This window comes from Canis lupus, chromosome 7 (assembly GCF_011100685.1).
Source record: "Canis lupus familiaris isolate Mischka breed German Shepherd chromosome 7, alternate assembly UU_Cfam_GSD_1.0, whole genome shotgun sequence".
NCBI classification, from domain to species: Eukaryota; Metazoa; Chordata; class Mammalia; order Carnivora; family Canidae; genus Canis; species Canis lupus.
This window is the reverse complement of record NC_049228.1, coordinates 32972444-32994658: the sequence shown is the minus strand read 5'-3', so window position 1 is coordinate 32994658 and position 22215 is coordinate 32972444. Positions and strand designations below refer to the sequence as shown.

Below are 22215 nucleotides of genomic sequence, written 5' to 3'. Positions count from 1 at the left end.
AATTCTCAGTTAACATCGTGAAACTCCAGGTAAGCGGATTTACCAGAGTGCTGCGTCTCATTTGTTGGTGCCATGGGACATTTTTAGGGCATTTGTTTTCTGAATCCAAGGGTGTAATAGAATATCAACAGACTTCTGTATTTCATGAAAATCAAAAATTATTTGATGTTGACATGAATCATTTGTTATACATGCATTTTCATATTTTTAGTGACCCAAAAATATTATGTTAGAAATTCAAGCACATGAACAGTTGAGCATGTGAGAAATATTCATTAAAAAACTGAGAACAGTGAGGATATGTGATTCTCAAAATTGTGGCTACTCCAAGTTTAGTGACACAGAATTCAAGTTATCAGTAGATGAGATGGAACAGTATTCAAAGGATTTACACAGTGTGATTGAGCCCAGATCCTTGAAAAAAATGTTCATTTTGTTTACTTACAAAATGTAGAAAAAAGACAGCCATTTCTGTATCCCTACAAAATTACTGATTTTTCTCTTTCATTTGATTTCTTAAACTCTTCTCATCTTTGGGGGGGTTATGGGATTTTGTTGATATATACATTATATATATAATAGAATACATATATGTATATATTTTATTCCATTTTCTTGAATCAGATATATAGAAAGATAGATTTGTGTTCTATTTTATTAAATCAGTGAATTAAAAAAGACAAAAAGCACCTTTGCCCTTGCAGACTCACTTTTAGGTCCATGCCCTGGGACCTATGCTTGTAGAGCAGCTCTGTCCAGTTGAACTGTCTGCAATGATGAGAATCTTCTTCTTTTTTTTTTTTAATGAGACTCTTCTATCATCTGTCCTATCCAATATGATAGTCACTAGCCTCACTGGATATTGAACCTTTGAAATGTAGTTCAGTTTAAGTCAAGGAGTTGAACTGCTAATTTAATTTCAGTGTAACTAGCACTTGTGGCTAGTGTCTACTGTTGGTCAGCTCAGGTTTACAGGGTCCCACTCTAGGTCTTTCCATGGTCCCACTCTAGTTCAGGAGGTTAAGGGATCATTGTCCACCAGGAGTTCATGCCCATGCTTTTAAGCCACATTCTAGATTCCTGGGGTCCCAGAATCCCCTGCCTAAAGGACTCCAGGCTCCCCTCCAGTTCCATGAAGCCTCTCATCCAGATACATCCTCATGGGGGTGAGCCACACACCACAAACCAGGTGCACCTCTAGGATTGAGGGGTGTCCAAGGCAGGGTGTTGATGGTGAAAGAGTTTAGACACATGGGCTGGGGTGTCTGCTGTCTGCACGCATGGTCCCCCATGATGTGGGATGAGACCATTAGTACAAAAAGAAGAAGGTGTTCCAGGGCTAGCTCTTCCTCTGTCTCTATGTTTTAGTATGAACTGCAAGGTGTGAGATTTTAAATTCTAACTTGGACTTCCAGGGCCTTATTAGGGCATATTTGTCAAAATTGGAGGATAGAACATATTTGATTTAACAGTTAGCTGAATTTATATATAAAATATAAAAATATTTATATATTTGATATATGGGCCTCTATTTATACTTTTGCTCAAATAAACAGGGGGATTTTGCACATTTGACTTATCCGTAGAACTCTTTGTAAAGAATTTGACAACACTTTCTTCACAATGAACACTTTTGATCATGGTGGCTAATTGTATCATTTCCTTTGATCTTCTGATATTTAGCCACTCTGTGTTAAATTCTTTTCTCTTATGTTTGTGCTCTTGAAGAACAATGTCAAATGTCCTCTTATACTGTCTGGAATTGTTCCCAAAGAACAAAGTTGAACTCTTTCTATGGAATGTGGTCTGTCCATCTTTCAGTTGTTTGTCAGCAAAAATCTATCTTTGCTAATCAGAAGGAATTCCTTTTATGTCTATTTTGACATTTTCTGTGAGATTTTGTGTTGTACCTTCACTAAGAATAAATTCGATATTTCTCAGTCATTCTTTGTTTTATTAATCCAGCTGTCTGGTTTTACCTGCACCATTGAAGGAGGGGGCATATCCAGATTCTGGTCCAACCTTTGCTCAGGTGGTCTACTTTTTTGGTAAGCTCCATCAGTTCCTTTGAAGTTCTGTGTAGTGTATTCTGACAAGATGACTAACATTCACTGTAATTTTTGCAACACAAACATTAACTCAGGATAGTTCCAGAAAAACAGGTCACCACTCTATAGAACCACACTGCAAATCTCAGAAATCTCTAGCTGAAAACCCAAGGCATATTGGAAAGTTGACCATTGAATATAAGGCTAAAATATTTATAGGGCAAGCTCTGCTAAAACACTTCCATGGGCACAGCGGGCTCTAAAAAGAAAGAAAAAGAAAAGAAGGAAAGGAGAGAGGGAGAGAAAGAAAGAAAAGGACATATACCTGAGAATCATGATTCATTGTCTTTCATACATGAACCCTGTTCTCTGGTAATCCCTTTACACTTCTGCTTAGATTGTATGCGTATTTATATACGGTGCTTTCGTATTTTCACTTTTGACATCATAATCAAGTAAATATCTAAGAGAAAATCATACTTTTACTTTTCATTTCTTGCAAAAAAGAACAAGCTTTAAAAATATGCTCCACAGTAGAATCTTCATGCTAATCTACAGGTATCTAGGGCTTGTTAGTACTTACCAGAAGTTTGTGAGAATGTTTTTCAATTTCTATAAGCAACCTAAAATATTTATAAGAATTATTAATTTGAGGGGCACCTGGGTGGCCCAGTCATTTAAGCTCTGATTCTTGATTTCAGCTCAGGTCATGATCCTCAGGGTTGTGAGATCGAGCCCTTCCTCAGGCTCTGTGCTGGGCATGGAACCTGCTTAAAATTCTTTCTCCCTCTGCCCCTCCCACCTCTCTCTCTCTCAAAAAAAAGAATTATTAAATTGACATGGGATGTATTAAAATTCAATTTGTGGTGTGTTGGGGCATTAACTCCAAAGATCTGTTTTATTGGAATTCTATTAAATTTATAAATATTAACAATTACTGGGGACACAGTTGATATTTTTGCAAATTGAATCCCTTAATTACTTTCCAGATCTTCTCTTACTCCTTCAGTAAAGTGTCATAGTCTTATACATTCCTTAATAATTTTATCTCATGGCATTTTCTGTTATTTGTTCTCGTGAATGAAAACTTTGTTGTTGTTGTTCCCTGATAGTTTTATGTGCATACGTCCAGGAGAGAGTTCTTGCTTATGTTTGTGAAAGGTATTGAATCTGACAGATTTATCTTCTTTGAATTCTCTTGAACTCAGTTCTGATAGTTTGCTATGTGATTCTCTTGTATATTCTTGGCAAAAAACTACATCATTTACAAATAATGAAATTTGCATTTTTAGTTACTATTTTTTACATTTTTTATTACACTTTATTACATATCACTTCCTTTTTGTTTTTGTCTTTGCATTACTTACAATTTCCAGTAAAGTGTTGAGGAGTAGTGAAGATAATAGGCATCCTTTTCTTGTTCTTAACTTTAATGAGAGTGTTTCTAGTATTTTACCATTGAACATGACCTTGGTTAAATAGGTTTCTAAAAGTCTCTATAGTGAGTAAGGTATACAGTGAGCTAAGTACTAGGAAGGAAACCAATAGGGCATTGTGATAGGATTATCTGTCAGTGGACCTCAGGGAAGCTTCTGTAAATACATGAGTAAAATAATTAAGCTGAGACCCGATAAGCAAAAAGGATTCAGCCATGTGTAAAGCTAGACAAGAGCATTTTAGGTGGAGGCCAACAAACACAGACTTTAAGGCTGGACAGATTTTGTCTTATAACTCTCCTCCCTTCGCACACAGTGAGTCACACCTTTGCAGAACCCTCGTCCCTTGAGTATGTCTAGAACCTGTAACTTACTTCTAACCAAATGAATAAGGCAAATGTGCTGCATTATTTCTCCCATGATTATGTTACATTATAGAAGACTGTTTTCAGGGACTGTGGAGAAAGAGATTCTCCAGCCAGTGTTGAAAAAGCAAAGCTGTGAACTGTCTATGTATTGGGTCATATGGCAAAGAACTGCAGAGAGCCTGGGAGATATGAGGGCATTTTCTAGTCTCCAGCTTCTAGACAATAAGAAGCTGAGTCCCTTGGTCATACAACAAGGAAATGCATTCTCTCAATGAAAAATGAGCCTGGAAGGAGATTCTTCATAAGTCAGGTCTCCAAATGAGAATATCTTGACTGCAGCATTATGAGACCTTGAACAGAGGACCCAGTTAAACTGTGCTCAGAATCCTGATCCATAGAAACAGTGAGATAATAAATGTGTTTCTTCAAGTTGTTAAGTTTAGAGAGAAAGAAATCTTGCCATTTGCAACAGTATGGGTAGATTTTGAGGGCATTAGGCTAAGTGAAATAAATCAGACACAGAAAGGCATACTATCACTTATATGCAGAATCAAAAGAAGCTGAACCCAGAAAAACAGACTAGAATGGTGGTTATCAGGGGAAAAGGGACATGTGCTTCAAAGGGTCCAAACTTCCAATTATAAGATGAATGTGTTCGGGGATCTGATATACAGCATGGCAATTATAGTTAAGAATGCTGCATGATATACTTCAAAGTTACTAACAGAGTAAGTCTTTAATATTCTTCCCACAAAAATAAAAGGGTAATTATGTGACATGATGGAGGCATCAGCTAATCCTATGGAGATGGCCATTTTGACATATATGAATATACAAATTAATACATTGTACACCTTAAACTTACACAATGTTGTATGTCAATAAAGTTGAGGAAAAAGTTGCTAAATTTGTGGTAATTTTTTACAGTAGCTACAGAAAATGAACACAATCCTTTACCAAGTTCAGGGAATTATCCGTCATTCCTACTCTAAGATTTTTTTTTTTTCTTTTTGAAAAGAAGAATGGCTACAGGAATTTGATTTCTATCAAATACCTTTTTTATTTCTGTGTTTGTTTAAAATCAAGAGTCAGCAAACTTTTCCTGAAAAGGGCCAGGTAGTAAATATTGTCAGCTTGCAGACCATTCAGTCTCTGTCACAATATTCAGTTCTGTACATGTAGCAGAGACACAGCCACAGACAGTATACAGACGGGTGAATGTTCTGTGTCTCAATAAACCTTGTTCACAAAACAAGTGGCTGGGATCCCTGGGTGGCGCAGCGGTTTAGCGCCTGCCTTTGGCCCGGGGCGCGATCCTGGAGACCCGGGATCGAATCCCATGTCGGGCTCCCGGTGCATGGAGCCTGCTTCTCGATCTGCCTATGTCTCTGCCTCTCTCTCTCTCTCTGTGTGACTATCATAAATAAATAAAAAAAAAAAAAAAAAAAAAACAACAACAACAAAAACATGTGGCTATAGAGTTTGGTCCATGAGCTTTAGTCTGCTAACTTCTAATTAAGATTATCATATTATTTTTTCTCCTCTAACATGTTGAATGAAATACATTACTAGACTTCCTAATATTAAATTGCCCTTACCTTTCTGGGGTTAAGTTCTACTCAAAAGTGATTTTTTTAATGCACTGCTGGATTTGATTTGTTAAAATGTTACTTAGGATTTCAGCATCTATAGTCATAAATAATATTGGCCTATAGTTCCCTGACATTTTATCTTTGTTCAGTTCATGTTTCAGCTTCATGAAATGAGTTGGATAGCTTTTCAGTTTTTCTTAAGTTGTATGAAAATGTATATATTGAGGGAATTATGTATTCTTTAAAGGCTTAATAGGCTTTTTGTTTGCAGTCTTTTTCCCAAAATTAGTTGATTATTTTTTTTTATTTGGTCAGTTCTTAGCAATTTGGGCTGTCTTTTATTATTGATTTCTAATTTGATTATATTGGAATTTATTGAAATGTCCTTTTTAGCTTTATACATGCACTGTTTTGTCATGGCCCTATATATAATTGAGAAAGATAGGTCTTTCTTATATCTTGGGTTCAAGTTCTATTTATCACATCTACATATGTATAAATAGAACTATACATATCTTTGTAAAAGTGATAGTCAAATCCTTTAAATCTTTGCTTTTCCTTTTGTCTACTATAGCTAGTGAATTTTTTTTTTTTTTTTTTTTTTTTTGAGAAGCGGAGAGGCAGAGAGAATCTTAATCAGGAGCCCGATGCACGGTTTGATCTGACAACCCTGAGGATCATGACCTGTGCCAAAATCAAGAGTCAGATATTTAACTGTCTGAGCCACCTAGATGCCCCTATATCTACTGATTTTTGAAAAAGAGCCTGATAATTTTTATTATTACTTCAATTGCTTTGCATGCATGTATGAAATTTTTATAAACATTTTCTTAAAATGTAAGTTACTTCAAATCCTTTTAGAATAGGAAGAATCTGGTTTATAAACAAACCTAGATAGTCTTCTGTGAGTTCAACAAAGATCAGAGGCATTTCTTTCTCCTTTTCCATAGCCCATAGATCACTTAATCAAACTGCATATCTATATGTTCATCCAAGAAGAACAGAAGTTGGTGGAAGAGAGACAAAGCTACACGGACAAGGAAGTGACTCAGAAAATGTAAGAAGTGGTCAATGATAGTCTTTTTCTTCTTTTATATGATATTTCTACATATTGAAACTATTGAAAAAGAATATGTCATTGATAATGCAATGAAGACAATTAACAACTTAGTTGTTGTTAATGGCATGTATAGTTCTTCCATTTAGCATCTCAGTCTAAAAGTATTTAAGAATTACCCACTAATAATATAGCTAAATCTCTGTCTGTCTTATTCTCAGGAGCGGTGGCCATGTCTTTATGGCATTCATATGTATAATATACTCACTGTGAGAATCACACTTTGATTAAATTATTTATTCTGACCAAGGAGAAATAATACCTGGATTTCTTGTGATAAACATGAAAAGTGACTACCTCACACCAGTCTATAGATGCATCGGGGTTGTTGCAGAGCTTCCTATAAAAGCTTTTCGCATCTTGATTCTTCACTTCTGGACCAAAGAGCTCCTGCACAGCCGCATAAAACTTGTCATAATCGATTGCATCTGCATCATAACAAAGTACAAGAACATTGTTACCAAATTCCAAGGACTGTATTGTTTGCTCAGCTCCTTTTCCTCTCTTCTAATCTATTTAATCATTTCAACCTATTAAAACTAGATTGTGCTGCATTTTAAGATTACATTACAAACATAACTCGGCCCTTGACTAAAATATTACTTAGAAGAAAATATTTTGCTTTGGTCCAAAGCTTATGTTTCAACTATTTTAGGAGTTTTGTTCATGAGTACAAAGATAAGAAAGTGGATTGCTTCTTTCCTATTGTGAAAAGTTTTACCAATCAGGAGTGTCTGCTAGAACTCATCTTAGGGTGGAGGGGGGACGGGAGTAAAGAGCAATTCTTGATCCGTTCTTTGACACCATGTGAAAACACACACACACACACACACACACACACACACACACCATGTTTGAATATCAATTTTGCCAAATTTGGTGATTCACTTGGGAGCTACTATTGAGTCTAAAGACAAGAAGGAGTTAGACACAAAAATGCATTGCAAACTTGTTATGTGTAAGAACTGAGCTAGACACTGGGCTTAGAACTAAATAAACAGGTTCTCTTCTTGGGAGTTGATGCTCTAATAGGAGAAACATAAAATCAACAAGTAAACAAACAGAATATTTACTGATTGTGACAAGCAAGACTATTTACTACAGCTAGACATTAGATGAGTGGTTATCTGTATAAGGTGAGAAGAGATGACGGGACTCTTGGGATGCTAGGAATAATCTTTTGATCTGCCTGGTAGCTACAGGTATGTTTACGATGTCCACATTTATTGTGCTATACACTTAAGATTAGTGTGTTCTACAGGCTCTACTGTATGTGTGTCCATTAGTAGCAAAGTAAACATTATTAGGTATACAGTGAGCTAAGTACTAGGAAGGAAACCAATAGGGTGTTGTGATAGGATTATCTGTCAGTGGACCTCAGGGAGGCCTCTCTAAGTACATGGGTAAAAAAATTAAGCTGAGACCCGATAAGCAAAAAGGATTCAGCCATGTGTAAAGCTAGACAAGAGCATTTTAGGCAGAGGCCAACAAACACAAAGACTCTAAGACTGGACAGAGTTTGGCATGTTCTGAGAAGGTCAGTAAGTACTGAGTATAGTGAGGACAGGGAAAGCATTTTCGGGTGAGATTTATCAAGAAGGAAGGTCAAGCTGGAGTCAGCAGTTTGTATTTTACTTTAAGCATGATGGTAAGCATCCTGGTAAGGTACTGCCTTAAACTTTCTTCAAGGCAAACTGGCTACTGTGAGGAGGTAACAGTGACAGCGATAAAGCCAGAAAGGCTAGTGCATTAGTTTGGGTTTTATATAGTGGAGGCTTGGCAGACAGAGCAATGCAGCAGTCGATTGCATATCTTGGACTGTCATGGAAAGTCTCATTTATGCTGATTGTCTCAACTTAGTTATTAATAACAACCCCTATTGCTCTTGAAAATTTCCTCAATTGGATGATATATATAGTCACTGAGAAGTAGCCCTGGAGATGGCAAGATATAGTTGGAAGTGGAATGGCAAAGAATTGTAATGGATTGGATACTGTTGAGGGCAGGAGTGGTGAGTGAAGGACAGGCAGGAACCCAGAGTGGTGGTTCTCATCTAAGAAGGGGTTTGCCCTCTGTCTCCCACAAGGACATTGGCAATATCGTCTACAGACGATTTTGTTTGTTAAAATTGGGGATGGGAGTGCTACAGCATCTAGTAGAGGCCAGGCTGAAAACCATCCAATGATGGACAGTATACCTCCTGCCCCACCCCACATTCACATACACAGAACAAAGAATCATCCAGCCCCAAATGTCAGTAGAAACAAAGTTGAGAAATCCTGTTCTGGAATGACACTCAGGTTTCTGGTTTTAAAACTCAGCAGATTTTGGTGCTATTACCCAAACAGGGGCAACTGAGGAAGAACCATTATTGTTGGGGAAAATAAAGCAATCCATGCTGGTCATATTAAACTAAAAATTCCAAATAGATTATCTGCTTTAAATTCACACCATTGTGGGTATAATGTATCTTTATGTAAATGTGTCTCATTGTAAATGCGGCTAGATGAGGATGATGAAACTTTTCTTTCCTGGGGTGATTTTAATTCAATCAGGTCATTGACAAGAAGATTAAAGAACAATACTGCACAGATGGATTCTTGGATCAATTCCTTGACATAATTTTTGAGCTAGACACTGTTACATTAAAAACATACTCTCAAGAAATAGTAAAAGAGACCATAAGGGAAAGGAAGGAAACTGAATGGGAAAATCCATGAGAGTCTCCTAACTCTGGGAAATGAACAAAGGGTTCAGAAGGGGAGGTGGTGGTGAGGGGATGGGGTAACCTGTGATGGGCATTAAAGAAGGTATGTGATGCGATGAACACTGGGTGTTATACGTTGGCAAATTAAATTTATATAAAAATATATTAAAAAATCATTCTCTCTAGTTCTTAGCTTCTTGCCGATAGTGAGTAGGTCCTATTTTCCAGTATTTATGAATGAATATGAATGTATGCCAGTATTTACAGTCTGATAAAGTTAAGATTAAATTTCTCCCTCCCAATCTTTCAAATCAGTCCCTTTGTCATAGAAGGGAATTTAGCATTAATTAGTTTTTAAGGAATCTATACTATATACATATATACACACACACACTTATATAATACATAGTATTTTGTATGTCTACTATACATTATGCTACTATACATCATGCTGTAGTATATTATAGTACAATATTCTATAAAATAAACATCACATATATATCTATAAAATATATATGAAAATATATATTTACCATAACATATGAACTATAGAGAAAGGAAGTTTTTCAATGTGACTTTGTGACGACAAGGTCTAAGCGAAAGCAAGATTAGCTTGTTGGTTTAGCACACTTTTTTTTTTTCTTAAGTAGGCTCCATGCCCAGCTTGAATTCATGACCCCGAGATTAAGACCTGAGCTGAGATCAAGTGCCTGATGCTTAACTGACTGAGCTACTCAGGCGTGCCTGCTTAGTACATACTTAAGGAGCACTTCTGGACTGAGCTAGCCCTAGGGTTACAAAACCTTCAAAGCATTTGTAGTTCAAGTGCTGTGGGCAGGAAGAGACACATATACATCGATTTCAGCAGGTCAAGGGAAATCTTCCAGATGGCAAGAAAGAGCATTCACAGTGTTAAGGATGGCTTCATCTGGGGAAAGTTTTTACAAGATGACATTTGATTTGGGTCTTAAAAGATAAGCAAAGTTTACAGAGACAAAAAAGGGGAGGAAAGGCACTCTACATTGGGAGAACGACACATGCAATATTAGAGTCATTACCAGTATGAGGTGCTTGGGAATGCTGAAAAGTTCATATTAGAACAGAAAGTTCACGGAGGGAAGTTCCAACAGCTGAGGCTGGAAAGGTAGATTGAGGCATGGCTGGGAAGAGTCCCAATTGGCAAGGTCACATATGTGAACTTTACAGCTGAGTTAATAAGCCGGGAATGTGACAGTTAAAAATAACTTTTTAAGGAAAAAACCTTGGCAAGAAGATGATTATATCAAAAGGCGGTTGTAATAACCCAAGAATAAGAGTCCAAGAAATACAGATTATAGCAAGATATTCAGCTTAGGAGACTAGGTGGATGGCATCTGTGCGACTGAGAGAGAACACGGGTAAAGCTCAAAAAATAAAAGAGACAAAGAATGAGAAAAGGGAAAAATAAGAAGAGAGGGGTGTGATGAGAGACACAGAGGAGACAGTTTCTGGAAGCAGAGGAGTGAGCTCCTAATGCAGTGAAAGAGCCAAGAAAGCCCGAAAATAAAAACAATTGATTGAATCTGGCAGCCATATTAGGTGCTGGGATACCTCAGTAGGAACATTTTCAGCAAAGTGATGAGAGAAGTCGGATTGAGTAGATTGAAAATTAAGTGGTGATGCTGTGGGGAGATTTAGTGGAGAAGCATGGAAAGGCATATGGTCGTAGGTTATAGGGAAGAGAAAGTCAAGGTCAGGACATTTGGGTATATTTTAGTTTGAGAGGACAAAGCGAATGGAAAGCAGACTTTGAAGTTGTTGCACCAAAGTGATAGCCTTAGACAGGAGGACGGATGGATAAAATGACAGGTGCTGCTTTGTGGAAACTCAGAAGTAGAGGAAGGGGATTTTGAGGGAATTCTTGTCTTTTGGTCTTGCTTTTTCTTATGATGCTGGAAGCCTGGCTGAGAGAAGCTGAGATCCAGAGGGTGGTAAAAGTTTGGAAAATAAATTATAGAGACAGGTAAACAGGCTGACTGAGGAAAAAGAAAAGTTCTGTCTGGTGGTTTGGAAAGCCCAGCCAAGTTCACACTCATCTAAAAAGCACATCTCGAAGCTCCGAGTCTTAGCTCTAACACATAGAGGTTGAGTGATTCTGGCAGATATTTTACCTGTACCTGCCATCTTTTAACAAATAAAATGGGAGTAATAGCAATGATAGTAATGTTTGTCCATTAGAATAGTCAACAGAATCAATTAAATTATATTAAGGTGATTTGTAAATTCTTTTTTTAAAAATGATTTATAAATTCTTAAACACTAGTCAAATAATACCAGCTTGTGTTTGAACATCCAAAGTCAACCATTTTACTCATTTGTGGCTCTACAGTCTGGCACATTAAGAGGCTGGCCCTGCCGACCTCTTTGCAGCTATATGGGCTCTGCTCTTTTTCTTAGAACAGCAGGCTTTGTTTCATTAGTCTTTTATTCTGCTGGTAAGCCTTATTTGTCACTGCTGTCCTCAATGCCCTGAAGCTGTCCGCTTGAGCCCTGACCCTGGTGGTGTACTCCATTCTGTGTTGATATTTCTGCTGTTAATATCCCTGGCAGACCACTGCCTACCTCATTCCCCTTACCATGGCATGTTCAAAATCATTCCAGCCTAGAGACATGAGGAGAGGCCCAGACAGTGAAGCAAAATGTCAGAAAAAAACTTTGTCCTATTTATGAAAGTCTTTATGGTCTCACAATACTGTTAAGAGATGGCAAGGTGGCTTCCATGGCTTGCTAATGGTTATTGTGTACTTTTGAGAGTCCCAGGTCAACAGCAAGCCATCAGATGTAGATCCCATGGAAGAGCCCTAAGATGTCACTTAATCCAATCTTTTAATTTTACATTTGTGAGACAATTAAGGTTGAGAGAAGTGAACAAAGCTTCCCCAGAACCACTTAGCTATTTAGAGACAGAGTCAGAACTCCGGTCCCTCATTTGATGTCTTTGCTATTAAGCTATGTTGCTTCTCTTTGATGGATTGAAACATTTCACGGTTCTAATCAACACACCCAACTGGTCTGCCCTTCATTACTGATCTTACCTTCTTTTTGGATAAACAGGCCTGCTCTTTCATCTCTTTTCTGGGCTGCTACACGTTCAACCAATATTTCAAACTCCGTCAAAGCTGTCCTGAAATTGGTAATCTGAAGTGCAATGCTTAAGCGCTTTTCCTCCATGATATCCATGGGGACATAGGGAATCTGCTATTTCTGTATAGAAAGAAATAGCACTAATTTGCCAACTTGAAAAATCTTCCAGCTGTCACAGTGCTTCCCTGCTGTCTCAATGTTTGTCCCAGCTCTCATTCCTTTGTTCTTAAAATCTCATACTGTGGGGAGGAAGTCAGAGTTGTCAGTAGGAGAGTTGCCATTAGCAGAGAGGAACCTTGGTTTAGTCTAATGCATTTCATATAGGCAAGCATTTCAGTAAAAATCCTGACCTCATAATGTTACCAGTGTCTTTCATATGGTCCTCATTGCATCATAATATCTCTGTAACCTCCCCTTCCTTCAGAAGGTGTGCATTGAGTTTTCTTTCCCCACAAACTGTGTAAGTGATGTGTGTGTGTGTATACACCCTGAGAGGGAAGTAAAATTGGTAAAGGCCAGGGAAGGAAACTGGGCATTACTTTCTCTCTCCTGTATCTCCTCCCACCTCAAACCATTTGCCTTCCTCAAGATGATGAGGAGAGTCAAGTTGACACTCATTCCTGCAGCTGTACTGGATATTGAATCACAAGCTCCTAAAGATGAAAGTCTGTATTTCAGCATTTGTCATTTCTGTCCTCAAAAAGGTTTTTTAGAGGTAGTAGGGAATAAAAAAGTTTCTTCTTCCTTTATGAACTGATCTTCAATTAAAATAATAAAGTGAGGCAGGGATGGGGAAGGAATAGTTTTTGAGTGAGAGAAAAGTTCTTCAAGACGTTATTAGTTGAATACAGTATAGGGAATATAGTCATTAATTTTGTAATGACGTAGGGTGGTGACAAATGATACTATACTTATTATGGTGAGTACAGAGTAATGTATAGAATTGTCCAGTCACCATGATGTACACCTGAAACTAATATGACATTTTTGTCAACTATACTTCAATAAACAAACAAACAAAAAACCCTGACCAGTACTTCTCAAACTATCAAGGTTGTGAGAAATGAGGAATGCCTGAGAAGCCAGGAGAACACTAAGGAGATTTGATTACTCAATGTAATGTGGTATCCTGGTTGGGACCAGGAACAGAAAAAGACATTAGGTAAAAATTAATGCAATCTGATTTATTGTGTGTGGGCTTTAAGTGAAGAGCAAAGTATAAATATTCATTCATTAGTTGTAACAAATAAACCAAACTAATGTAAGATGTTAAGAGAAACTGGGTAGGGGCCACTGGGTGGCTCAGTCAAACATCTGCTTTCCACTCAGGTCATGACCCCGGGGTCCTGGAATGGAGCCCTTGAGTTGGGCTCCCTGTTCAGCCGGGAGCCTGCTTCTCCCTCTCCTTCTGCTGCTCCCCCTGCTTGCATTTTCTCTTTCTGTGTTAAATAAATTAATTAAACCTTTAAAAAAAAAGAAGAGAAACCGAGTGAGAAGGTATATGGGAATTGTCTGCATTACATTCTGTTTTTCTGTAAATCTCAAACTGTTCTAAAGGGGCACCTCGCTGGCTCAGTTGGAAGAACATGTGACTCTTGATCTCAGGGTCATGAGTTCAAGCCCTATATCAGATGTACAGATTACTAAAAAATAAATAAACTTGAAAAAATAAAGTTTATTAAAAAATAGGTGAAATGGAAAAAAAAATAGGTGAAATGGTTTCCCTGAGCTAGTATAAAAAGATGATACAAAAGAAGGCATCCTGATTTCATTCTTCTACGTGCCTGTCTCTTGAGTCACATTCCTGCAGCCTGGGCTGATGCCATCTGTGTGTCAGGACATAGCTGCTATCCCCCTTTGCCATCATTTTGGGAATTCTCTTATCCTCCCTATTATGTCCTTTGCCTTTCTTTTCCATGACTTATTCCTGCATTTTGGTGGCTTACATCCAGAAGTAGTGCCTGGAAGATAAATTTTTGAAATACCTTGCATGTTTGAAAACATTCTTAATCTTCTTTTGCATTTGATTGCTATTTGGTTGGGTTTAGAATTCTAGGTTGGAAATCGCTTTCGTTTAATATTCTGAAGATACTATTTCATTGTCTTTTTGCTTCTCCTGTTGTTACAAGAAGTCTTTTCGGATCAGCTTCTGCTGCTAATCATAAGCTATTCAATCCCTGATCCTTTGTACATAACTTGTTTTTATTTCCCCTGTGCCCTGCCACATGCATGAGCTGAGAATGCTATTTCACCCCAGAGAGTGACATCTTCATTGAGTTATTCTGATTTATCCTGATTATATATAAATCATGACTTCACTAACCAGTTCTTTTAAGAAACTTAAGTATTTACTCTTTCCCAACTCCATGGTCACTCACACTCTGCTTTTAAGAGCAAGGTTGTAAATGAGATTTCATTTTTAAACAAATATATGCATTTTGGGGAAGGAGAGTGTGGATATGTACACAGTTTATACATTAAGCTGATTGCTACATATCTGAGGAGCTATATGCACCAGGAGAATTGACATTCAGAACCACCCCAGATTCTCTCTCTCTTTTTAAATTCAATTACATTCACTAAATGTTTTGTAAGGCAGGAAAAGGTACAGATACATTTGGCAAGATTTTTCTGTAGGGATTTCCTTCCTACCAGGGACAAAGTTTAGAGAGAGGGGAGATGTATGCATCCCAGTCTTTGGAAGTTTACTCAATTATATAAGGGTCGAAGTTACTTATCAGGTGACATGTGCCTGATGCAGAAGGCTGGGGATTATCAGTGTTCCCATGCAAAAACGACAGCTAAAACCTGTCTCCATTCCCCCCTCACCGACCCCTTGTACCTTACAAAGGACTTGCTTGAAATAGAGGGACCCGGATGATTTAATACTTCAGTGAGCAGGATATTAAAAGGGATCCCTGAAGCCTTGGGAGATGTCCCTACAATACGATTGAAGAACTCCCCCCAGTCTAAAAGATAGGGCAGCATGGCCCATACAGGAGGAGGCACAGAGATTCTGGGAAACCAGTTCTGCAGGTAGTACCTTATTCTCCACTTCAAACTACTGAAGAGAAGGCAGTGTCTTGGGAGGTTGAGGAGAGCACTAATTAGCACTTCCTTGGAATTTTCAGAGTAGTCAAGGGGCTGTGACTTTTCTCAACTTCTTTCCACACAGTGGACACTGGAGGGGAGAGACTGTGGCCAGCCAATTCTCCACCATAGTCCACATTCGAAAATTGGTGGGATAAGTATTCATACATTTCCAGAGGGCCAGATGCTAGACTCTGAGGGCCCCTACTGAAGACGACTGCCTGCAGGGTCTGGGGGCCTTAAGTAAGGTGTTAGAGGGAGGTGCAAGCAGCCAGCTGATAAAAGCATTGCCCCTGTCAAGGAACTTGTGAGAGAAAGATCTCTGTGACCTCAGGTCTTCAAAAGAACCCACAAATCATCCTAGAAGACAGTACTTAAAATCTGCTATAATGAGAGGGTCCCAACATTAGAGGACAACTTTACCAATCAGGGAGGATTTTTGCTTCAAATCCCAAAGGGGCCCAGAGTAGCATCTAAAGGTAGTAGATTTAGGGAATGGGAGCAGCTAAACTTGTTGTCCCCTCCACACCTAACATCTGAAGTTCTCCAGGCCTGAAGCTGGCTCTGTTTTAGGAGGGTGGACAAATGAGTTTTCTATGAGTTTTGATGTTTCAATATTATAACGTTCAGGATGTTATATTAATTGAAAGTCACTAGTAAGGCCTTGGGACTTGATAAAATGCCATTCAAAGGCAGTTAAAGAACAGGTGCAGAGAAGACATTTGAAATCAGTAATGGGATAGAGAGTAAAGTTACTTTCTGCTTATACATGCTGAGTCCACCTTGCTCAAAAAACTGATTACATATGTTTTCCTACTCTGTTAGATGCAGGCACAATTTGCATATACTTATTTATTGTGGTAAAATATAAAACAAAATATATGTAACATAAAAGTGTACAATTCTGTGGCATTAAGTACATTTACAATGTTATGCAACCATCACCACTGACCATTTCTAGAACTTCTGCATCATCTCAAGTTGAAGCTCTGTGATCTTAACCACTAACTCCCAGTTCCTCCTATCTCAGCCTCTGGCAGCCATAATTCTGTGTCCATGAATTTGCCTATGCTAGGTACCTCACATAAGTTGAATCACACACTTGTCCTTTTGTGTTTGGCTTATTTCACTTAGCATAATGTTTTCCAGGTTTATCCATGTCATAACATACTAGAATTTCATTCCTTTCTATGATTGAATATTCCATTGTATGCCACATTTTATTCATCCATTTATCTGATGATGGGCATTTAAGTTATTTTCACGTTTTGGGTACTATAAGCATTGGTGTACAAATATCTATTCAAGTTCCTGCTTTCAATTCTTTGGGAGATCTATATCTATACACACATATATATGAGTGGAATCACTGGATCATATAATACTTCTAAGTTTAACTTTTTGAGAAACTGTCATACTGTTTCCATAGTGGCTACACTACCATCTTGCATTCTCAGCAGCAGGAGCACACCAGGGTTATAATTTCTCCACATCCTTGCCAACACTTATTATTTTCCTTTTTTTTTTTTTTTTGGTTTAGAGTTTAGTTTTTGAGGATAGCCATCCTAGTCTGCATGAAGTGATATTTCATTGTAGCTTTGATTTGCATTTCCCTTATGACTGATGATGTTGAACCTCTTTTCATGTGCTTATCGGCCATTTGTATATCTTTGTAGAAATGTCTATTTGTCTTTTGCCCGTTTTTTAAATTGGGTCCTTGGGGGTTTTTTGTTGTTACTGTTGAGTTGTAGGAGTTCTTTTTATATTACAGATACTAATCTTTTACAGAGCTATGATTTGTAATATTGTATGAGTTATCATTTCACTCTCATGATACTACTGTCCCTTGATGCACAAAAATTTTAAATTTTGTTGGAGTTCAATTTATTTATTTTTTCTTTTGTTATCTGTGCTTTTGGTGTCATATCCCAGAAATTATTGCCAAATCCAATGTAATGAAGACTCTTTTCCTGTATTTTTTTCTAAAAGTTCTATAGTTTCAGTGCTTAAATTTAGCTGTTGATCCTTTTTGAGTTAATTTTTCTATATGGTATAAGAGAAGGGTTAAACTTCATTTTTTTTTTTCAGGTGGACATCCAGGTTTCCTAGCACCCTGTATTGGAAAGACTCTCCTTATCAAAAATCAATTGATCATGTGCATGAAGGTTTATATTTGACGATTCTGTTCTGTTGGACTATATGTCTGTCCTGATGCCAGTATTGCACTTTCTTTTTAAGTTGCAGTATTTTGCCATCATCTTATCATTATTCTGAAAATATATAAAAAATATATATACCATTATTAGTAATTTCAATTATATTTGTGGTAATAGTGCCTATTTCTCTCAAGTATAATAAATACCTTTAACAGTTAATAATTTTGTAAAAATGACTCTACCAGAATTCTTACACATTTGCCAAAAGCCTCTTACTCCTCTTTTTTTCCCCCTACTATTATTCCTCTCCCATAGCTGTTACTCTGGACTTTTTAAAAGCCAAAGTCTTTTTATTAAAATGGCCATGGCCTTGCATGATCTGCCCAGTCATGGCTCACCCACCTTTCTGCCCTCATTTCTTAATTCCCCTTCTGCTACCACCATATTGGTTTTCATGTTTTTTCTCTAATATGCTAAGCACAGTCCCAACCCAGTACATGTTCTCTGTGCCTGCAGAACTCTGCATGGCTATCCATAACCACTTGTATAAAATAACCCTTTTCCCTCTCTCCCCCATATCCTTTCTCTGCCTTATTTTTCTTGATGGCACAGCACTTGACACCCTGCATACATACTTATTTGATTATTGTCTGCTGTTCCAACACAACCAGAATGTAAGCTTTGTGAGGGCAGGGAGTTAGCACCGATGAAAGAAAGAAAGAAAAAAAAAAAAAAGCAAGCAAGCAAACTTTGGAGACAATATACTGAGTTCTCCTTTATTCATTCAATGACTATTGAGAACTTACTGTAGACTGGGCAGGAAGTGTGATGAAAGCACAGTAAAAAACATACAGAACTTGTTAAATGGTCGCATACATCTAAAACAGAAAATCATATGAATTTTTTAAAGGTCTGGATGGGTTAAATAGTCTCATAGATGACAAATCCAGACTGGAATCTTTAGAGACAAATCAAGGTTTTGAGGGCAGAACACACTGCCCTTCAGCTATTGCTCAATGTCCCAGGGTGGAGAGATCACCCCGCCCCATTTGATTCTCTAGGTCCAGGGAATTTAGAATGCGGGTTCAGTGAAGCTAGTCATGCTCTGTTGGTCTTTCGAACAGAGGTGAAAGGGACAAACATCCTTGTAAAGGACAATTCCTTTGCCCTTCCACACAGTGTTAGTCACCACTTCCAGAGCTTCCTTCAGGTCTGGCTCGGGACTGTGGTCCTCCTTTGGGACCTTGTTAGGGGCCGGGCAGGGACAGCAGTGCGGCCCTTGCAGACTGATCACGTTCACAATCTATATTTGAATTGTACTATATTTTCATCACTACTGGGGAAAAGGCCTAGCGGAAAATGTGTGCTGTTCTAAATATAGCACCTACCTCTCTATACCTGCTAGATTTAGGTTGAAGCTTTGAGGGCACTGCCTGGGCAGCCACTGCCAGCGAAGGGCTTTGGCAGGCCGCAGTAAGAGGACAGATGCACCGCTACCCTGGAGCCCGACGGGAAGGTCAAGGTTGGCAGCCTCGGGTCGGCCTGGGCTCACCTGCGTTACCTGTGTGAGATGCGAGAGGCGCTGTGCGGGGCCGCGGACGGTTACAGCCTCCTGGGAAGCTGAGGGGCCCAACATGGCAGGCCCTCCCTCCCCCTCTCCTTAGCACGTGTTAGTGCAGGCGCTCAGAAATGTCAATAAATGAGTGAATGCACAACGTGAGTGAACGGGTGCGCGGGCCTGATGCTTTCCCGCTGGGTGCAGGGAGATGGGGTGCGGGGAGCCACTGCGGTTGGTTTGCCTCCCGACTGACTTCTCTCCGCCGGCTCGACGCGCGTCCACGCGCGCGGACACACGCCCGGGCAGGGGTACAGGGCTCTGGAGAGTCTGGGGCCGGAGGAGCGAGCAAAACCGTAGACGCGCCAGCGGGAGGGGCTGGAAAGCCCCCGGGGAGCGGCGGCCGGGGTCGGGGGAGCGGCGGGAACGCGGCGCGCGGGGGAAGGGGCGGGGCTACAGGGGGTGCCCAGGGCGGAGGGGGCGGGGCTACGAGGGGCGCTGGGGTGGGGGGAGCGGCGGGAACGCGGCGCGCGGGGGAGGGGGCGGGGCTACGGGGGCGCCCAGGGCTACGGGGGCGGGGCTACGGGGGGCGCTGGGGTGGGGGGAGCGGCGGGAACGCGGCGCGCGGGGGAGGGGGCGGGGCTACGGGGGGGCCCAGGGCGGAGGGGCGGGGCTACGGGGGCGCCCAGGGCGGAGGGGGCGGGGCTACGAGGGGGCGCTGGGGTGGGGGGAGCGGCGGGAACGCGGCGCGCGGGGGAGGGGGCGGGGCTACGGGGCGCGGCGGGCGGAAGGGGCGGGGGAGGGCGGGCCCGGGCGACGCGTCGCGGTCTTGGCGCGCACAATGGCCCGAGAGGGCTGCCGAGCCGGAGCCCCACCCAGTGCGGAGCGCGCCGCGGGCGTCGCGGGAGGCTGAGCGCCTCTTCCGCCGAGCGCGCCGGCGCCGGGCCATGTACTCGGGGAACCGCAGCGGCGGCCAGGGCCACTGGGAGGGCGGCGGGGCCGCGGGCGCCGAGGGACCGGGACCGGCGGGGACGCTGAGCCCCGCGCCGCTCTTCAGCCCCGGCACCTACGAGCGCCTGGCGCTGCTGCTCGGCTCCGTCGGGCTGCTGGGCGTCGGCAACAACCTGCTGGTGCTCGTCCTCTACTCTAAGTTCCAGCGGCTCCGCACCCCCACCCACCTCCTGCTGGTCAACCTCAGCCTCAGCGACCTGCTGGTGTCCCTCTTCGGGGTCACCTTTACCTTCGTGTCCTGTCTGAGGAACGGCTGGGTCTGGGACTCCGTGGGCTGCGTGTGGGACGGGTTTAGCAGCAGCCTCTTCGGTGAGTCGGGCCGGGGGGGAAGCGTTCCCCGGAAACTTGGCGTTCCCTGCAGCGCCGCCCTCCCTGCGCGTCCCCCGCCGCCCGTCCCGCTGCGCTCCTGCTCCTCGGCGGGCGGCCTCCCCGGCCCTCCCCGGCCCTCCCCCGCCCTCGTCCACCCCGCGCTGCCTGGCCTGCCTCCCTCCGACTGCCCCTGCCGTCGCCCCCGCCCCTGGGGCCACTCCTCTCCCCGCGGCCCCCCCTGGACCCCCAGCCCGGCTTCGGCCCAGGTCCTGCCCGTCGCCCTCCATCCGCTGTCCAGTTCATCTCATTTCTGTTTTCATCCCCGGATACAGTTCGACAGGGCACGAAACAAGCGGCTTTACACTTTGATGAAAGAAACGAGGGGCTGTAGAGTCAACAGATTCAAGGAAAAGAGTGACTAACTCATGAAAGCTGGAGAGGGTGATGCGAAGAGATCTAATTCGATACTGTTTGTTGTCCTAAAATGAGAAGTAGAAATGTGGCAGAGTGGCAGTGTGTAATTTTGTTTTCTTTAATTTTGCTCATTTGAATGCTTTGAATGCTTCCTAGGAAGTGAAAGCGCTTCATTCAGGTCTCAAGAGTGCAAATCGGCATGTGGCCTCTAAGCCGTTTTTTACTGTATTTTCCTCCTCAGTGGTTCCAGCACACCCGAAATCTAAGGTGAGATGACAGCAGAAAATCCCACCCTAGATGGTCAGATAATTAGCTCTGCAGCCAGGAGATTTCATTAAAGTAGAACTTGTTTGTTAATTGAAAATTTGTTTCAAAATAGTCCTGATCCTGTAGAAGGTTCAAGTCTCACTGAGACTTGACATTTTGAAGGATGATCCACTCAATGTATCATTGAAAGCGTGATTTTTTTTTTTTTTCTAAGCTTGGGAATTAGCTTTCTGTGCGTGTTCCAGGAATTTAATTTGCACAAGATGTGAAATAGGGATGTGTATTTCTCAGGTCTTAAAGTTCCTTGAAAAAAATAATCCTGAAATGTAATGTTAATTTATTACTGCTTTTATCTTAGCACGTATTTGAGAACAAAACCTATGTAGCATTATCGGAAGTTGTCTTACCAACCTCATATGTTGTGGCAAACCCAAATATGATGATATTTGTTATAATTCATTCTTGGTATTTTGAAGGAAAGAAAAAATGTCCTAGAAATCATGGTTTCCTTTATTTGATTGACTCATTGATTCTAATATTCTAATACTACTCCCCCCCCCCCCCCCCAGTAAGCAATCTGAGAATTTTGTTTATACAAAGATTTGAAACTGGGTGGGGTTTCTAAGTGTATGTAGGTGGTGATATAGACGGCTATGTGCTTATACTCTATCTACATTAATTTAAAATACCTGTCAGGCAATGTTTAAGGCAGGGCTAAGTTTTCATTTACGGAGGGTGATTGAAGCTTAGACCTGAAGTGTCCTCAGTAATGCTCCCTGGGGTGGGCAACAAGTGTTTGATCACAGAAGTGAAAGTTGGTATTTCCAAGAAGTGCTTTTTCTGTGCTGGGCAGTTCTGTTTCTATTTGGACTCTGTGCCTGGGGGTTTAAAAACAAGGGTATGTTGACTTCTTTATTAGGACCAGCATTCACCCTCTTCCTCATCTTTGCCTCTGTGACCTCATTCTGCTGCTGTGTCTCCTTCCATTGCTTCCTCCTCCTTCATTCCTCCCTGCTCAGTCC

General features: G+C 40.9%; 2 protein-coding genes across 8 annotated transcripts in view; one reads left to right on the top strand and one right to left on the bottom strand.

The window, feature by feature from the left end:
• Positions 1–20627, bottom strand: part of WDR64 (WD repeat domain 64) — a 144553-nt gene extending 123926 nt beyond the window's left edge. Inside the window, exons 1-3 of one of the 5 annotated variants that reach the window (XM_038542678.1) lie at positions 20433–20627; positions 19026–19198; positions 6859–6989 (exon numbers count right to left, since the gene is read on the bottom strand). Coding sequence is in view for 2 of the 5 variants with exons in the window: in XM_038542681.1 (XP_038398609.1) it covers positions 6859–6989; positions 12343–12487 (276 nt within the window). In the remaining 3 variants the exon portion in view is untranslated. Of the gene's footprint in view, positions 1–6858; positions 6990–12342; positions 12715–19025; positions 19199–19448; positions 19573–20432 lie in introns of those variants that run through there. The other 4 variants (XM_038542679.1, XR_005362176.1, XM_038542681.1 and 1 more) reach the window with 4 other exon arrangements.
• OPN3 (opsin 3) overlaps positions 20110–22215 on the top strand; it is a 49456-nt gene continuing 47350 nt past the window's right edge. For 2 of the 3 annotated variants that reach the window (XR_005362180.1, XM_038542683.1), the window contains exon 1: positions 20125–20512. Coding sequence is in view for 2 of the 3 variants with exons in the window: in XM_038542683.1 (XP_038398611.1) it covers positions 20140–20512 (373 nt within the window). In the remaining variant the exon portion in view is untranslated. Of the gene's footprint in view, positions 20513–22215 lie in introns of all 3 variants that reach the window. The other variant, XM_038542684.1, reaches the window with a different exon arrangement.